The following is a 17037-nucleotide window of genomic DNA, read 5'->3' as shown; positions in this document are numbered from 1 at the left end:
TCCTATTCACTCTCTGCAAGGGGTTGAATGGGTAAATCCATGTCGGAGCTTTAACCCAGGGCATCTGGTATGGCTTGGACAACAAGGGGTGAACTTTTTCCCCACAGTGACTTGTGCCCGCCCTCAGAGGTGGGGTCATATCCAATTGCTCTATAAATGCAGCTGCCGGGAGCCATTAGAAGGGTCAGAGCAGGTGACTGGCTGAGAGCAGAAGGTGTGGTTTACCCATGCCCTGTTAACTAAGGTGTGGTGCAGCAAGGTACACATATGTTGTGATCAGCTACTATCCCACGGAGGCGTTGACGGAGGACTTGCAAGGCGACTCCCCCCTGCCTCCTCTGCTTCTACCCACCATGACTGCCACCCAACCTGGCTTGCCGGGGTCTTACCTGGAACCACAGATGGGGCCGACCCCAGTCTCGGACTCGGATTCAGATTCTGACAACCCGGTCTCCAGCGACCCCAGGCCCAATGCCAGCTCCCAGGCTGGATGCCAAGTGATCCACAGCGGGCACTTCATGGTGTCTTCTCCGCACAGCGACTCGGTGCCCCGCCGGCGTCACCACGGGATTGAACTGGAGCTCCCCGATCCCCGAAGCATCGATCCCACTATCACCCATCTCTTCGAGTGCATGAGCTTGGCGTACAGGTGAGTCTGGGACTGTCTCCCCCGCTCCAGCTGATCCTTCCCAGCTTTGGGGTCCTCAATCCAGCATGCCTTTCTCTTAGAAAGCTTGGAGATTTCTTTATCCAGGGGAGGAAAGATTGCACTCAGGCTGTGAGACAGGGGTCCAGGGTTTGGTGAATCACAGAGGAAGGGTCTGGAGGAAGCTTCACTTCCGCAGTGACTGATCGATCTGGTACGCCCAAGTGTGGACAGGGCTTTCAATCTGCCCCTTGTACTCTTCACCCAAGCTTGTGCTCTCGTTGCCTCCCTTCTGGCTCTGGCTTTTCTTTACGATTCTTTGCAAACTGCAAAGTCCCAAGTAGGGGAAAGGTTGGAATGTACAGACAGAAATGAGAGGCAGAACATGGTCTGGAACTGCCAAAGATCGCTTGGACATGCTGCAGGATCGAAGGATGCCGGGAGAGTACGTTCCCAAGTGAATTCCACCCTCCCTCGCAAAAAAAAAATGCGTTGTGTGGAAAAAATAAGAAACTCGCCAGGGTTACTTGTGGCATTTGTCCTTAAGTTGGCCTTTTCCATGTTCCCTGGGTGCCTTTATGCTCCTGGCTCACAATGTCTGGAGCCCGTTCTTATGAAGAAATCTCTGCTAGATCAGCCCGAGCTGTCTCCTTCTGGTCCAGCAGCTGCCAGCCAAACGCCCCCAGGAAGCCCACAAGCAGAGCACAAAGGTGATGGCCGTTCTCCGCCAGTGCCAGACCCTGGAGATCGTCTGTGGGGGGATCACTGCTTTCACAACACTTTAGGCCAGTGGCTGGATTTCTCTCCATGGTGTTGCAACCTGTGCACATGTAGGACAGCCAATCAGTGGCCTTATGTTACACGCACACCCCCAATTTGCCAGCCCCCCAGGGCAGTTAGATAGGATAGAGAGGTCAGCACCTTCTCTCCTGTTAAGTGTCATTCCTTGTCTGTCTCCACATTGCTATTCCAACAGGTAGTTCAAGGATGGGGTTATGTGGGGCACGGATGCCCTCAACCGCTGGCAATCTTCTTTAGCCATCCCACCTGAGATTTCCCTAGCTGCGCTTTCACCCATGTTGAACAATGCATTTTCAATCCACTTTCAACACACGTTGCAGCTGGATTTTACCAGGTACTCCTGGAATTTCTTCCGGGTGGTGGTGGGGGAAGCCCCTGTGCATAGTGTTTTGAGAATTCGACTGCAAATTCTGTGCAGTTAGTGAGCAGCAGATCCAGCAGAAACAGACCATGCATAAAAATAAAAGGCCACTGTGTGAAATGGCAAAATCCACTTGCAAAGTGCGGGTATTACCGCATTATGTATTCCCAGCGATGTATTAAGAGTTTGAAAATGTTATAAAAAATACTGTTCACACTTTCTGTGTATTCCCAGCGATGTATTAAGATGTATTATAAAAAATACTGTTCGCACTTTGTTTGGCCCCTTTAGCTGTGAAGACATCTTCCAACCATTTTTTAGCCATGGCATCCAAAAACCCTTTTAAAGCGATGTTTTTTATAACATTTTCAAACTCTTAATACATCACTGGGAATACATAATGCAGTAACCCCCTAGTATTGGAAGTGAATTGAAAATGCATTATTCAGCATGTGTGAAAGCACAGCTAGGCATTCCACTTCCAAGCATATCCTTGCCCTTGTAACAATGAGGATCTTGCTTTTGTTACAATAAGGGATATTTTATTTGGATGTTCTTCCTTTGGATACCTGAATATCTTGGGCTAGCCCTGTCTGCAAGGTTTCACTCGATCCATATCTGGCAGTGGAGCAGAGAGGTTTTGTGAATCAGCCTCTTGATCGGGAAGGAAGGAACCCCTCTTGCCATGTGGGCATGAGGTGGATTAACATTTAACTGATTGACTTTTGCTACTCTGCTGTACAGATTGCTGTTTGTGGGATGGGTTTCATTACAGCTGGCTTTTATGAATGATCTCACTCTTTTGTTTATTTGTTAGTCATGTGAGACATTCCTTGCACAGGACTTATATATATTTAAAATATTAGTTATGTGCCAGTTCGAAGGAGATCGTGATAGGACAGATTTCCTTCTGCTCGTCCTTTTTCTCTGCTGCACAGTGGCTTACAACCTGCCCCGTGGATAGTAGAGCTTGGAGTGTGTCCTTCCCTCTGGCAAGATCTCTCTGAGGGAGGAGTTTGGCCTTCCCGGCAGCATGGGCTGGGGGCAAAGGGCAGCCCTGAGCAGCCTGGATGTTTAAGCAAATGCACTTTTTGCCCTTTCAAGCGTGCAGCCCTTCTTCGTGTGGGGTTTGGCCCCGCTTTGGTTTTGTGGGCTCTTCCTTGGGAGTGATCAGTAGTGCTCCTGAGCATATGCAGAGTGCCTTACCTTCTCCCAGTGCTAGCCTCCTCCACCCAGCTGGTTTTTTTAGAGGGACAGGCTCCAACCAGGCCACTATTGCAGGCCTCAAATATAGTAGAGATGCTGGCTCCTGGTTGGGAAATACCTGGAGATTTTGGGGGTGGAGCCTGAGGAGGGTGGGGAGGGACTTCAATTCCATAGAGTCCAATGGCCAAAGCAGCCATTTTCTCCAGGGGAACTGACCTCTGTTGCCTGGAGATCAGTTGTAATAGTGGGAGATCTCCAGCCACCACCTGGAGGTTGGCCACCCTACTGATCCCCAAATGGGGTAGACATGAGTGGAGGCAAGAGACTTCTTATTCCCCTTCTGCTGGGGTGGACATGCATGGTTAGGGTCCCCCAGCATGGGGCCTGGGATAGCTTCCCCAGTTGCCCACTGGTTAAGACCACCCCTCTCTTGGAGACAGCAGCTAGAGGAAACATTGGCCTCTGTGGCCTGCTCATAGGCTTCCTGGAGGCATCTGGCTGGCCACTGTGGGACACATGTAGGGTTGCCAGGTCCCTCTTTTCCACAGGTGGGACGTTTTTGGGGTGGAGCCTGGGGAGGGCAGGGTTTGGGGAGGGGAGGGGCTTAAATGCCATAATGTCCAATTGCCAAAGCGGCCATTTTCTCCAGGTGAACTGATCTCTATCAGCTGGAGATGAGTTGTAATGGCAGGAGATCTCCAGCTATTACCTGGAGGCTGGCAACCCTAGATACATGAGGCTAGTTGAGATGGACCCACCTTGCTCTGCTCCGTCTTATCAGCTTAGCACCGGAAGAGTTGTGATCTAGGACACACCCAAGAATCCCCCTAACTGTATGCTGCTGCTGAAGATCAGTACAGGAGGCTTCGCTATCTTCCGGGGAGGCTTATCTACTGTTACTGAGATTTGTATTGAGTCTTGATAAGCTACCGAGGAAACAAAAGATTTCCTGGAGCAAGGCGTTCAAAGCCACTGATCGAATGGATTTTGATCGCTGGGGAAGGACCCTGGCTACGTGGTAGAGCGCCAGCTTTGCTGACAGAAGGCCCTGGTTGTGACATCTCCACTAGGGTTTCCGGCTCCCAGTTGGGAAATACCTGATGATTTGGGAGGTGGAGCCTGAAGAGGGCAGGGTTTGGGGTGGGGAGGGGCTTCAGTGGGGTATAATGCCATAGAAGGTGGAGGGTGGACCCTCCAAAGCAGACATTTTCTCCAGGTGAGCTGATCTCTGTCGCTAGGGTTGCCAGGTCCCTCTTTGCCACTGGTGGGAGGTTTTTGGGGCGGAGCCTGAGGAGGGCAGGGTTTGGGGAGGGGAGGGGCTTCAATGCCATAGAGTCCAATTACCAAAGTGGCCGTTTTCTCCCGATGAACTGATCATTACCGGCTGGAGATCAGTTGTAATAGCAGGCGATCTTTAGCTACTACCTGGTTTATTTTTGCTTGTATTTGAAGTTTATTGCATTTTGCCACAATTGTATACACGCTGTTTGTGTAGCCTTCATCGTTTGTTACATTTCGGCACAAGCACGATTCCCCCTTTTTTTCTAAACGCAGTTCTTGACAATTAACGTATTCTCTAAATAAGCGCTACTCACAAACGTTCACCTTAACCAAGGTTACATATGTTAAATATAAGATATAATTTATGTTCAATATTCTAGCTTATGATTCTTGTATTTGAAGTCAAATTTATAAATTGCAGATTGTAACCTATATATTATAGATATTAGGTTATAAAGTTATACTTGATTTAGCCACACAGTACTAAAGGTAAAGGTCCCCTGTGCGAGCACCGGGTCATTCCTGACCCATGGGGTGACGTCACATCCCAACGTTTCCTAGGCAGACTTTGTTTACGGGGTGGTTTGCCAGTGCCCTCCCCAGTCATCTTCCCTTTACTCCCAGCAAGCCGGGTACTCATTTCACCGACCTCGGAAGGATGGAAGGCTGAGTCAACCTTGAGCCGGCGACCTGAAACCGACTTCCGTCAAGATCGAACTCAGGTCGTGAGCAGAGCTTGGACTGCAGTACTGCAGCTTACCACTCTGCGCCACAGGGCTCCTACGTTTCTGTTATACTACCTGGAGGTTGGCAACCCTAGGTGGACTCCTCCAAAGGCAGCTTGTTCTTCTGCTGCAAAAAGCAAACTGTTCCTTTCCCTTCTGGAAATAAAGGGAGCTGCATCTAGCACTCAGAAGGGTAAATGGGGGGGGGGTGAGCCAAGGTCACACACAAAGAGCCCAGGTCTCCTGCATCCAAGACCAGCCCTTATTGGTTGCGTGCCTCGGCCCACGTTTCCCCAAAGGGTCTCTTGAAGCGACGTCAGCTCAGTGTGATTTGTTTTTAAAAAGGAGCGTGTCTCTGGCCCCAGCAAGCGGGAGCTGGGTAACCTTGGCCCACAGAGAGGCTGGCGAGATGCCTTGGCTCGACCACTTGGCACCGGCAGAGTGTTTGCTCTGGGTCTGAGCGATGAGTCCAAATTCCCTGAAGACAGCCGAGAAGGGCCCTGGGCCCTCTCGTGCGGCTGTGTGTAGCGCTCCCTGAGGCCTACGCATAGGGTTGCCAACCTCCAGGTACTAGCTGGAGATCTTAGGCAGTTCATGAGAGGGAGGGCATCTTGGCCATCTTCTGGGCATGGAGTAGGGGTCGCTGAGGGTGCGTAGGGGAGGTAGTTGTGAAATTCCTGCACTGGGCTGAGGGTTGGACTAGATGACCCTGGTGGTCCCTTTCAACTCTATGATTCTATGATTCTGTTCTATGATCTCCTGCTATTACAACTGATCTCCAGCCGATAGAGATCAGTTCCCCTGGAGAAAACGGCCGCTTTGGCAATTGGACTCTATGGCATTGAAGTCCCTCCCCTCCCCAAACCATGCCCTCCTCAGGCTCTACCCCAAAAACCTCCTGCCAGTGGCGAAGAGGGACCTGGCAACCCTAAACATGTAGCATGAACCTCGCTGGAATAATCTTGAGACAGAACACTCCGCCTAACTTTCCTCTTACTTAGGGGAGGGGCCGTGGCTCAGTGGTAGAGCATCTGCTCGGCATGCAGAAGGTCCCAGGTTCAATCCCCGGCATCTCCAGTTAACGGGACTAGGCAAGTAGGTGATGTGAAAGACCCCTGCCTGAAACCCTGGAGAGCCACTGCCGGTCTGAGTAGACAATACTGACTTTGATGGGCCAAGGGTCTGATTCACATGTGTTCATGTGTACCTCACAGGGTTGTTGTGAGGCTCGTTCAAAGGGGAGGAAATCTTCTTATACAGCTCTGAGCTCCTTGGAGGAGGGATGAGATAAAAATGTGATTAAATAGAGCGGAGATGAAAGCAGTGGCCCATACACACACACATGTGCCTGCCAACAGAGCCTGGGCAGCTCAGGCAAGGCCCTGAGCGGAGGGCCCTTCCTGACCCTCACGCAGCCCATCTTCTGGATTCAGCCTGATCTTAGGAGCTCAGTTTTGGGCGCAGGCAGAAGACAGCCGGCCCGAAAGCAACAACAGATGGGCTCAGCCGGAGCCACTCTGCAAATCTGCTGTACGGAAAAGACAGGCTATGGTCCCCGTCCCTGCCGGGCTCCCTGGATGTGCAGCCTGGCTCATCCTTCTGCTGTTCCCGGAAAGAAAATGCCACCAGCACTTATGCGTCAGAAATGAAATTCCAGGTCTTGGAGGCCACCTTCTCGGTTGTTGTTGCTTTATCATATTCCAGTGGGCTATGCTTTCTCCTTCTTCCGTTTGATATTCCTGTAAATCATTTGGTAATTGTTGATCGTAAATGGATGTCATCTCTTGCTGTCCTTTGCCTCTCTGCTCCCCTATGTTCTTTCCCACATTGTAAAAAATGTAGATGGTTAGGGTTGCCAAGTCCCTCTTCGCCACCAGTGGGAGGTTTTTGGGGCGGAGCCTGAGGAGGGTGGGGTTTGGGGAGGGGAGGGCCTTCATGAGAGGGAGGGCATCTTGGCCATCTTCTGGGCATGGAGTAGGGGTCGCTGGGGGTGCGTAGGGGAGGTAGTTGTGAAATTCCTGCATTGTGCCGGGGGTTGGACTAGATGACCCTGGTGGTCCCTTCTAACTCTATGATTCTATTCTATGATCTCCTGCTATTACAACTGATCTCCAGCCGATAGAGATCAGTTCCCCTGTAGAAAACGGCCGCTTTGGCAATTGGACTCTATGGCATTGAAGTCCCTCCCCTTCCCAAACCCCGCCCTCTTCAGGGTCCGCCCCCCAAAAACTCTCACCAGTGGCGAAGAGGGACCTGGCAGCCCCACCTATGCACCTCATTCTGAGCTCCTGAAACCTTTTTCAAGTCACTCCTTTTCTCTGCTCGTCGCTGTGCTAAAACTGTCCTGTTCTGCCCTCCTTTTGATGGTCAATAATGTTCACTGTCGTATTCACTTTGGCAACTGCTTCTTCTCTGCCGTGTTGGGCTCTTGAGCTTTTAGGCTGCGTGTGCTTGTTTCCTGGGCTGTTTTATAGTGTGTTTAAACAGAGTTGTGAGCTGTCTCGAAAGCCCAGGATGGTGGACACGGGTGGGAGAAATGTTTTTAAAACAAAAAGCACCCCCCCTCCATCGTTTCACAGGGGAAGAGGCGGGCCTGCTTTGTAACACACACCCCCTTCTTCCTAACAGGCTCCTTGCCTGTCTCCCCACCTCCCCACGCCATTGCTGAAGGCCAGACTTCGTAAATCTGAAATAGTCGCTCCTGTGTGGATTTAAAAGCCAAGAGGGGTTGCTTCTTTGTTTGTTAAAAATACACTAGAAAAATAGAACTCTGCTAGCTCTTCACAGTTCAGTCGAGGCTCTAGTTGGATGTGAAACAAGCTATGCATTGTAGGTAGGGTTGCCAGCCTCCAGGTAGGACCTGGAGATCTCCCAGAATTAGAACTGACCTCCAGATGACGGAGATTTGTTCACCTGGAGAAAATGGCAACTTCGGAGGGTGGACTCTATGGCATTATGCCCTGCAGACGTCTCTCACCAAACCCCACCCTCCCCAGATTCCACCCCCAAATCTCCAAGTATTTCCCAACCAGCAGTTAGCAACCCTCAGTATGCTGCTGTGGTGTTCACGCACATGTGTTCACCCACACATGGGTGGTAGAGTCAAGACGTAGGCCATTAATGTTTTGATTATTCCTCTTTTCTGCCGGGGGTGGTGGTTGGAGTTTTTGTGTAAGTAAGCAAAATTAATGGACTTTCTAAACCATCTTAATAATATCCATCCAAACATTCAGTTTACCATGGAAAAGGAAATTGAGGGTAAACTCCCATTTCTTGATACCCTTGTCATCTGTAAAACAAACTTGCAGTTAGGTCACAAGGTCTACCGAAAACCAACTCACACAGATCAAGACATAGCATTTCCCATTTGTCTTCTAGAGACTCTGGGGAGTAGGGTTGCCTGGTCCCTCTTCACCACCGGCGGGAGGTTTTTGGGGCACAGCCTGAAGAGGGAGGGGTTTGGGGAGGGGAGGGAAGTTCAATGCCATAGAATCCAATTGCCAAAGCGGCCGTTTTCTCCCCCTGAACTGATCTCTATCAGCTGGAGATCAGTTGTAATAGCAGGAGATCTCCAGCTAGTATATGGAGGTTGGCAACCCTACTGGGAAGGGATCAGGGTTACCAGCTCCTGGCTGGGAAATTCCTGGAGATTTGGGGGGGGGAGCCTCGGGAGGGGAGGGCTAGGGGAAGAGAGGGACCTCAGTGGGTTACAATGCCATAGAGTCCACCCTCCAAAGCAGCTATTTTCTCCAGAGGAACTGAACTCTAGTCTGGAGATCAGTTATAATTCTGGGAGATCTCCAGGCCCCACCTGCAAACTGGCAACCCTAGCAACATAAACCAATGAAACATTGACAAGGCACCTCCGAAAGATGGAAATGGGGGGTGTCAATTGTGGCAAGGATTTTCCTGGAAAGATTGTCCGCAGTACCCTTTTCATCTGACCAGGAAGGTCTACGCAGATTTTTAGGAGCTTCGGCTCTGTTTTCCAGGACTTTCCACCCCAGCTGGTGTTTATCTGCTTTTTCATCCAGAAGACAAGGGGGGACGGGTCTGAGTGCGGGTCTGTACACACAGATTAGCGAAATGAGCACAGCCCCAATCACGCCACTGCTGCATCAACGCAGAGCAAACAGCCGCCCGGCTCTCTCTGGCTCCCAGGATACAGAGTGGGAAGGAAGCCTCTGAGCTGGTGAACCCTGCCTGGAATTAATATGCTCCTTTAGGCAGCTGTTTTAAGGAACCTTTTTATCCAGGGAGTCGCTGATTATAGAGCTCAGCCCCAACCTGAGAGATCGGGGTTGAGATTCTAACTTGGCAATAGATTCTTCTACAGATATTAGGGTTGCCAACCACCAGGTGAGGCCTGGAGTTCTCCAGAATATCAACAGATCTCCAGACTGAAGAAGAAGAGTTCGTTTTCATATGCCAGCTTTCTCTACCTTTTAAGGAGAATCAAACCGGCTTACAATCTCCTTCCCTTCCTCTCCCCACAACAGACACCTTGTGAGGTAGGTGGAGCTGAGAGAGTTCAGAGAGAACTGTGACTAGCCCAAGGTCACCCAGCAGGCTTTGTGTGTAGGAGTTGGGAATCGAACCCAGTTCTCCAGATTAGAGTCCACCGCTCCTAACCTCTACACGGCGCTGGCTCTCACGGTGCAGAGATCAGTTCCCCAGGCTCCACCCCCAAATCTCCGGGAATTTTCTAGCTTGGATTTGGGCTCATTGCTGTCTCTGCTGGGTTGTTTGCAAAATTGTTGCTTGCAATACATTTTTTGTTTGATTTCATTTCATTTTACTATGTGAGGCACCTCGAATAGGTCTGGAGAGACAACATACCAGTACACATTTTCTAAATAAAATAAATAAATAAATGTTGTATATACAAAGTGGGGAGATGGCTCCTTAAAACAGTCTTTCTTCCACCCTCCTGTCCACCAGTGCTGAGGCAGCAGGGAAGGATCCCATTTTTCATCCAGGGCAATATTAACTCCTCCTTCCTGGGCACCCTGGCCCTGATCCGTCTGGCCTTCCTTACGTAGGGTTGCCAACCTCCAGGTGATGGCTGGAGATATCCCACTATTACAACTGATCTCCAGGCAACAGAGATCAGTTCGCCTGGAGAAAACGGTCCTTTGGAAGGTGGACTCTATGGCATTGAAGTCCCTCCCCTCCCCAGACACTCCAAGCTCAGGCTCCACCCCCAACATCTCCAGGTGTTTACTAAACCCGGAGCTGGCAACCCTATCCTTACGGTGCCATCCTTACGTCTGTCCCTTACGGTGCCATCCTAAGCAGATCTGCTCACAATCTTGCTCAGGTCTACTCAATGGGGCTTAAGCCCAGGAAACATAGGGTTGCCAGGTCCCTCTTCACCACCGGTGGGAGGTTTTGGGGGCGGAGCCTGAGGAGGGCAGGGTTTGGGGAGGGGAGGAACTTCAATGCCATCGAGTCCAGTGGGCAAAGTGGCCACTTTCTCCAGGTGAACTGATCTCTATCGGCTGGAGATCAGTTGTAATAGCGGGAGATCTCCACCTAGTACCTGGAGGTTGGTCACCTTAAGGAAACAGTTTTTAGGACTGTTTGGCCCTCAGAGTATACAGCCTCAGAAGCTAGAGGTTGTGTGCAGCTATCCTGGCTAAAAACTGTCGATATACCTCTTCCCCCATACACTGGCACTGAGGGTTTAGTTGAAGGGAAAGATCTGACTGTCTTTTGCTTCTAGTTCTGAAGCTCTTAAAAGGCACAGGAACCTTTCTAGGGAAAAAGTATGGCAACTCGGTTTCTCCGCTTCTTGCAACCCTACTTCCGCTGCCTCCCCCCATCCGCCACCTGCCTCCTCATTCCTACCTCTTTGCTTTATTTTTCAGTGACAATCTGGTGTCACCCAAATGGAAGAATTTCAAGGGGCTGCGCCTGCTGTGCCGGGACAAAATCCGTCTCAACAATGCCATTTGGAGAGCCTGGTACATCCAATGTGAGTTCTGGGTAGGGTTGCCAATCTCCAGGTGGTGGCTGGACATCTCCCACTATTACAGTTGGTCTCCAGGAGACAAAGATCAGTTCGCCTGGAGACAATAGCTGATTTGGAAGGTGGACTCTATAGCATTGAAGTCCCTCCCTGACCTCCTCAGGCTCCACCCCAAAAATCTCCAGGCATTTCCTGACCCGGAGCTGGCAACCCTAGTTCTGGGACCTGGCTGGCGTGGGCAAGGGCTTGGAATGCGCTGCCTCGGAGGGTGGTGGAGTCCCCGTCTTTGGAGGTCTTTAAGCAGAGGTTGGATGACCATCTGTTGGGAGCGCTTTCATTGTGGGATCCTGCATGGGAGGGGGTTGGACTGGATGACCCTTGTGGTCTCTTCCAACCTTGTGTGATTTTGTGATTTTTTTTGTGATTTTGCAATCAGAGCTGGTCAGACTTTCGCTTGCACATAGAACCAAAGACTAGTGGCATTTTCAGCATTTGAATCCCAAAGCTCAGAGTTTCTCCTTTTCCTGTTTTGGTCCTGAAATCTTGATGTCTGTCTTTTAAAAACACCCAGGACCCAATCCACCAGGAAACAAATTCTCCAGTCCAATGAGTGGAAACTGCCAGTGCCATCCCAAGAACACAGAGCTGATTTACTAGGCAGGGACCCGCAACCTATGGCTCAGCATGGAACCAAATTTGGCTCTTTGAAAAAGAAAAAGAAATCTTTAAGTTAAGGTATTTTGGAGGGTTAGATGGAGTGCTGGAATAAGCCTTATGTGAAGGGATAGATGGCAAAGTATTAATGAAACTAACGGGCTTAAGAGTCCCGTGGTGCAGAGTGGTAAACTGCTCTACTGCAGTCCAAGCTCTGCGCACAACCTGAGTTCAATCCCGACAGAAGTCGGTTTCAGGTAGCCGGCTCAAGGTTGGCTCAGTCTTCCATCCTTCTGAGGTCAGTAAAATGAGTACCCAGCTTGCTGGGGATATAGTGTAGACGGCTGGGGAAGGCAAGGGCAAACCATCCCGTAAACATAGTTTACCTAGTAAACGTTGTGATGTGAGTACCCACCTTGCTGGGGGTAAAGTGTAGACGACTGAGGAAGGCAATGGCAAACCACCCCCTAAACATAGGGTGCCCAATAAATGTCGTGACGTGGCATCACCCTATGGGTCAGTAATGACCTGGTGCTTGCACAGGGGACTACTGGCTTCTTGGAGATACTTTTCAGAAAGGGAAGGGAGAGAAGGGAACAATTGCCGGTAATCCAGGTGTGAACCACGCATACATTTATGCCAGGGCACTAAAACAACCACACCACCTCTATGTACAATGTACTACAGTCACAAATATAATTCACATAGATGAGCCAACCTCATGAAAAAACATTCACAAAATCATGATTTATGTATGCCAAAATATAATATATCCAACTAATACATAAAACAATCATATAATAAACACATACACTAATATCAACTATGATCCTAAATAACTATCTGCTATACAATGAAAATCCTAAAGTTACAGAACAATTCCACATAAAGTCAGCCCAGTGCAGACAGTTATTTAGGATAGCAGATAGCAGATAGTTATTTAGGATCATAGTTGATATTAGCGTATGTGTTTATTCTATGATGGTTGTATGTATTGGCTGGATATATTATATTTTGGCATACATACATCATGATTTTGTGAATGTTATTTCATGAGGTTGGCTCATCTATCTGAATTATATTTGTGATTGCAGGGCACTAAAACAATTATGCACGGTGCTCCTGTGTGTATTTATGACTTATCGTGAGACCTCGTGTGTGCCACTTCCTAATAAAGGACGCACAACAACCAGTGTTTGGGCTGCTGAAACTCTACGAATCATTAACTAACATCTCAATTATCGGTGACGTTAAGTTGTATATTTTTCAGTTATGCAAACAGAGGTTCTTATGCCCCCTCTTTGCTGAGCTCTCTCTCACTCTGACTTTTGACGTACTTTGGCTTTTGAATTATAAACGGTTGCTGACCCCTTGCATTAGACGGCTATTCAGTTTAATTAAAGTCTGTGCAAGAGACTTTCCCAGAAAGTCTTTATGCACGCTTAATCTTTTTTAAAAAAAATTATTTTATATCAGAGGGATGCAGATAGGAAAAAAGGGGGGAAGGGAAAAATAAGATAAAGGACACTCATCCTCCAGGCTTCCACACAGATTAAATTTAAAAGGAAAGAAAAGATATTACTAAATATTATGTCATTCAAAACATTACTCCATCTCAAGATTCTCTAAAATGAACAGAAATATGTTTCATCCTCTGAGCCTCCACATCAGCTAAACTTGAGAAAATCTAATATATCTTCTATTAAATATCTTAAACATACGTATATCTTATAAATTCTCTATAAATTCTCTTTTAAGTTTCATTCAACCTTATTGAATAATTTATTTACCACTTAAATAATAGTCGTAGAAAGACTGAATGACATGCTAAATCTTAAACCTAGTGATAATTTTAAAGGCAGTTTGTAAACATGACCTGTCCAGATTGATTACTCCTGTCAAAGCTCTGAACCTGTTGATTTAAAAAAGGAAACCATGGATACTCTTGGCAAGCATGTAAAGTTCAGCATGGTGTAGTGGTTAAGAGCAGTGGTTTGGAGTGGTGGAGTCTGATCTGGAGAACTGGGTTTGATTCCCCACTCCTCCACATGAGCAGCCGAGGCTAATCTGGTGAACTGGATTTGTTTCCCCACTCCTACACATGAAGCCATCTGGGTGACTTTGGGCTACTCACAGCTCTCTCAGCCCCACCTACCTCACAGGGTGTCTGTTGTGGGGAAGGGAAGGTGATTGTAAGCCGGTTTGAGTCTCCCTTAAGTGGTAGACATATAAAAACCAACTCATCTTCTTCTCCTCTTCCTCAACCTCTTCTTCTTGCAATTTTTTGGTGTGGTTGTCTGTCGGAAGAATACAGCAATGAGCAGGGGTGCAGCAATGGTGGGGAAAGCAGAAAGAGGATTTTATAGATGGGGATTGACTTTGGGGACTGATCTCCTGGAGGCGGTGGTGCACTGATTCTACTGTGGAAGGGGGCATCTAGGGTTGGGCCAAGGTTTTTTTGGCCCCGTAAGCCCTGACCTGGATAGCTCCAGGCTAGCCTGATCTCCTCAGATCTCAGAAACTAAACAGGGTCGCCCCTGGCAAGTATTTGGATGGGAGACCTCCAAGGAACACCAGGGTCATGACGTGGAGGCAGGCAACACCAAACCATCTCCGAACATCCCTTGCCTTGGAAAACCCCACCAGGGGTCGCCATAAGTCAGATGTGACTTGATGGCAAAAAGAAGGCAAATTATTTCTTTGGTGGCCACCCCCCTCCCCTTTCAACTGAGAGAAAACCAAGAAGCCTGGAATGAACCTTTTACTTAACTGGGCATTCAAAACAAACCGAGTTGGATTCTTGTTTGCAGATGTGGAACGCCGGAAGAGCCCTGTGTGTGGATTTGTCACCCCTCTGGATGGCTCAGATGAGCACAGGAAACCAGAAGTAAGTACTCCAAACTCATCCACATCCCTCAGGAAACCCAGGAGGGAATGTTTAGCAGCATGTCAGTTTCCTTGCCTTGGTCTCTGGAAAGGATGCTAATTTTATTTCTTTTATGGGGCAGGCTCTGGCTTCTCCAGGCCACGAGACTCTCTGGCGGATGGTGGAGTGGTTCCCATGCTGAAAGCTACATATGGCATGTAGCAGTGGGCATGCACCACCAGGGGGCTTTCATGCGCTTTTCCCTACCATGCCTGCTATACGTATTTTGGTTATGAAGATATACCTTAATCCGAGATGCGTCCAAGAAGTCACCTCTGGCATGGTGCTGGGGTGCCCAACCAAAAGCACAACGAGGATTGTGGAAACACTGGTCCCATATTTCTATATCTCCCATAATCCAGTGCTCTCAGATGAGAGATGTAAGAAAATGCACACCCTTTCTAGTCCTGCTATAGGGAATGGCCCCATCTAGCATAGGCTGGTTTTCTCACACTCACACACATACACACATGAAGAAGAGGAGGAAGAGTTGGTTTTTATATGCCGACTTTCTCTACCACTTAAGGAAGAATCAAACCAGCTTACAATCACCTTACCTTCTCCTCCCCACAACAGACACTTTGTGAGCAGGGCCGGTGCCAGTCATTTTTGCGCCCTAGGCAAGGCTAACTACTTGTACCTCCACCCCCATTGCTAACCAATTTTCGAAAACAGATGTCTTGTAGAAAAAAGAAAAGCACAAAACTTTTTATAAGACGTTATAATTAATTATATTCCATAGCGCTGTTGCGGTACTTATCTTAAAGTAAAAAAATATAAATTTTCAGTTGCATTTGTTTCAAGACACTAATCTGTTTAAAACTGTGCCCCTCAGGCCAGTGCTGCACCCCTCTGAGGTCTGTGCCCTAGTTCACCTAATGGTAGCACCGGCCCTGCCTGTGAGGTAGGTGGGACTGAGAGAGCTCTTAGAGAGCTATGACTAGCCCAAGGTCACCCAGCTGGCTTCATGTGTAGGAGTGGGGAAACCAACCTGGTTCACCCGATTAGCCTCCGCTGCTCGTGTGGAGGAGTGGGGAATCAAACCCGGTTCTCCAGATCAGACTCCACCACTGTGAACAACTGTTCTTAAACACTACACCATGCTGGCTCTTGTTAGAATTGGGTGCACTGAAATGGGCAAGTGATTCTCCAAGAACTGCTTGTGAAGCTGTTTCAAGAGTCCAGTGAGGCAAGGTGCAGGTGTGTCTCCTTTATTTAACACCCTTCTTAGGGAAAATCTCGTTGCAACTTGAAAGCTAACAATAGGTATGTGATGAGTCTTGACTGAATCTAATCAGGATACTGGGGGGTGTTCCTGTTTGGAAATCTTCCTACACTGGTTGTTCTTCCTTTGACAGGCTGTCGTGCTTGAGGGGAAGTATTGGAAGAGACGGATCGAGGTGGTGATGAAGGAGTATCACAAGTGGCGCATCTACTACAAGAAGCGGGTCAGGTTTTGCCCCTTATGCCCTCCCACCCTTTTCCTACCTTACCTCTGAGATGTGAATCCCAAGAGGATCCCTGATTAGCCAGCCCCTGAGATGCAAACCCAAAGATAACTGGTCAAGGGTCCCTGATTAGCTAGTCCCTGAGGTGCAAAGCCAAAGATAACTGATGAAGGATCCCTGATTAGCCAGACCCAAATGCATTCAGAGCTCAGTGTTGAAAATTTGGCATCCATGTTCCAAGGTGAGGCAGGTGATGCCAGAGAACCACAGGGAGCCATAAGCCACAGCCAAAGCCTGAGATGAGCAGCAGTTCCACCTAGTGGTTGATGCAGTGTCTGTGTGGGCTGCCCAGTTTCCAGTGTTCAAAACGTCAGATATCAGGGACCACTGTTGGCCTTCCTGACCACAGCTTAAGAGCCGCTTGAGCCCACCATGTCCGAATCTGCTGCTCGCCTAGGGTTGCCAATCTCCAGTACTAGCAGGAGATCTCCTGCTACTACAACTGATCTCCAGCCGATAGAGATCAGTTCCCCTGGAGAAAATGGCCACTTTGGCATAGAAGTCCCTCCCCTCCACAAACTCCACCCTCCTCAGGCTCCACCCCCCAAATCTCCAGGCATTTCCCAACCTGGAGCTGGCAACCCTACTCTCATTCCCCCCTCCCTCATATGAACACATGAAGTTGCCTTATACTGAATAAGACCTTTGGTCCATCAAAGTCAGTATTGTCTACTCTGACTGTGGCAGCGGCTCTCCAGGGTCTCAGGCAGGGGTCTTTCACATCACCTACCTGCCTAGTCCCTTGAACTGGAGATGCCGGGGATTGAACCTGGGACCTTCTGCATGCCAAGCAGATGCTCTACAAACTGAGCCACAGCCCCTCCCCAACCCTCGTAAGGGTTGGATCCAGCTGGCTTTTTCACTTGGTCTCTCCCGATTCCCCTCTGTACTACAGCCCCTGTCCTGCATGCCTTTTGTATATATAGGTTCCATAATTCTCAGCATAGCCTTTTTTGGA

At 48.9% G+C, this 17037-nt stretch overlaps 1 protein-coding gene across 1 annotated transcript in view; it reads left to right on the top strand.

The window, feature by feature from the left end:
* The first annotated feature begins 353 nt into the window (after nucleotides 1–353).
* MLXIPL (MLX interacting protein like) overlaps nucleotides 354–17037 on the top strand; it is a 39169-nt gene continuing 22485 nt past the window's right edge. The window contains exons 1-4 of the mRNA XM_056865577.1: nucleotides 354–649; nucleotides 10891–10997; nucleotides 14456–14532; nucleotides 15930–16019. Coding sequence (XP_056721555.1) covers nucleotides 354–649; nucleotides 10891–10997; nucleotides 14456–14532; nucleotides 15930–16019 — 570 coding nt within the window. The remainder of the gene's footprint in view (nucleotides 650–10890; nucleotides 10998–14455; nucleotides 14533–15929; nucleotides 16020–17037) is intronic.

Source organism: Euleptes europaea, chromosome 19 (assembly GCF_029931775.1).
Source record: "Euleptes europaea isolate rEulEur1 chromosome 19, rEulEur1.hap1, whole genome shotgun sequence".
Taxonomy (NCBI): Eukaryota; Metazoa; Chordata; class Lepidosauria; order Squamata; family Sphaerodactylidae; genus Euleptes; species Euleptes europaea.
Note: the sequence above shows the minus strand (reverse complement) of the source record. Positions and strands in the feature narration are given on the sequence as shown.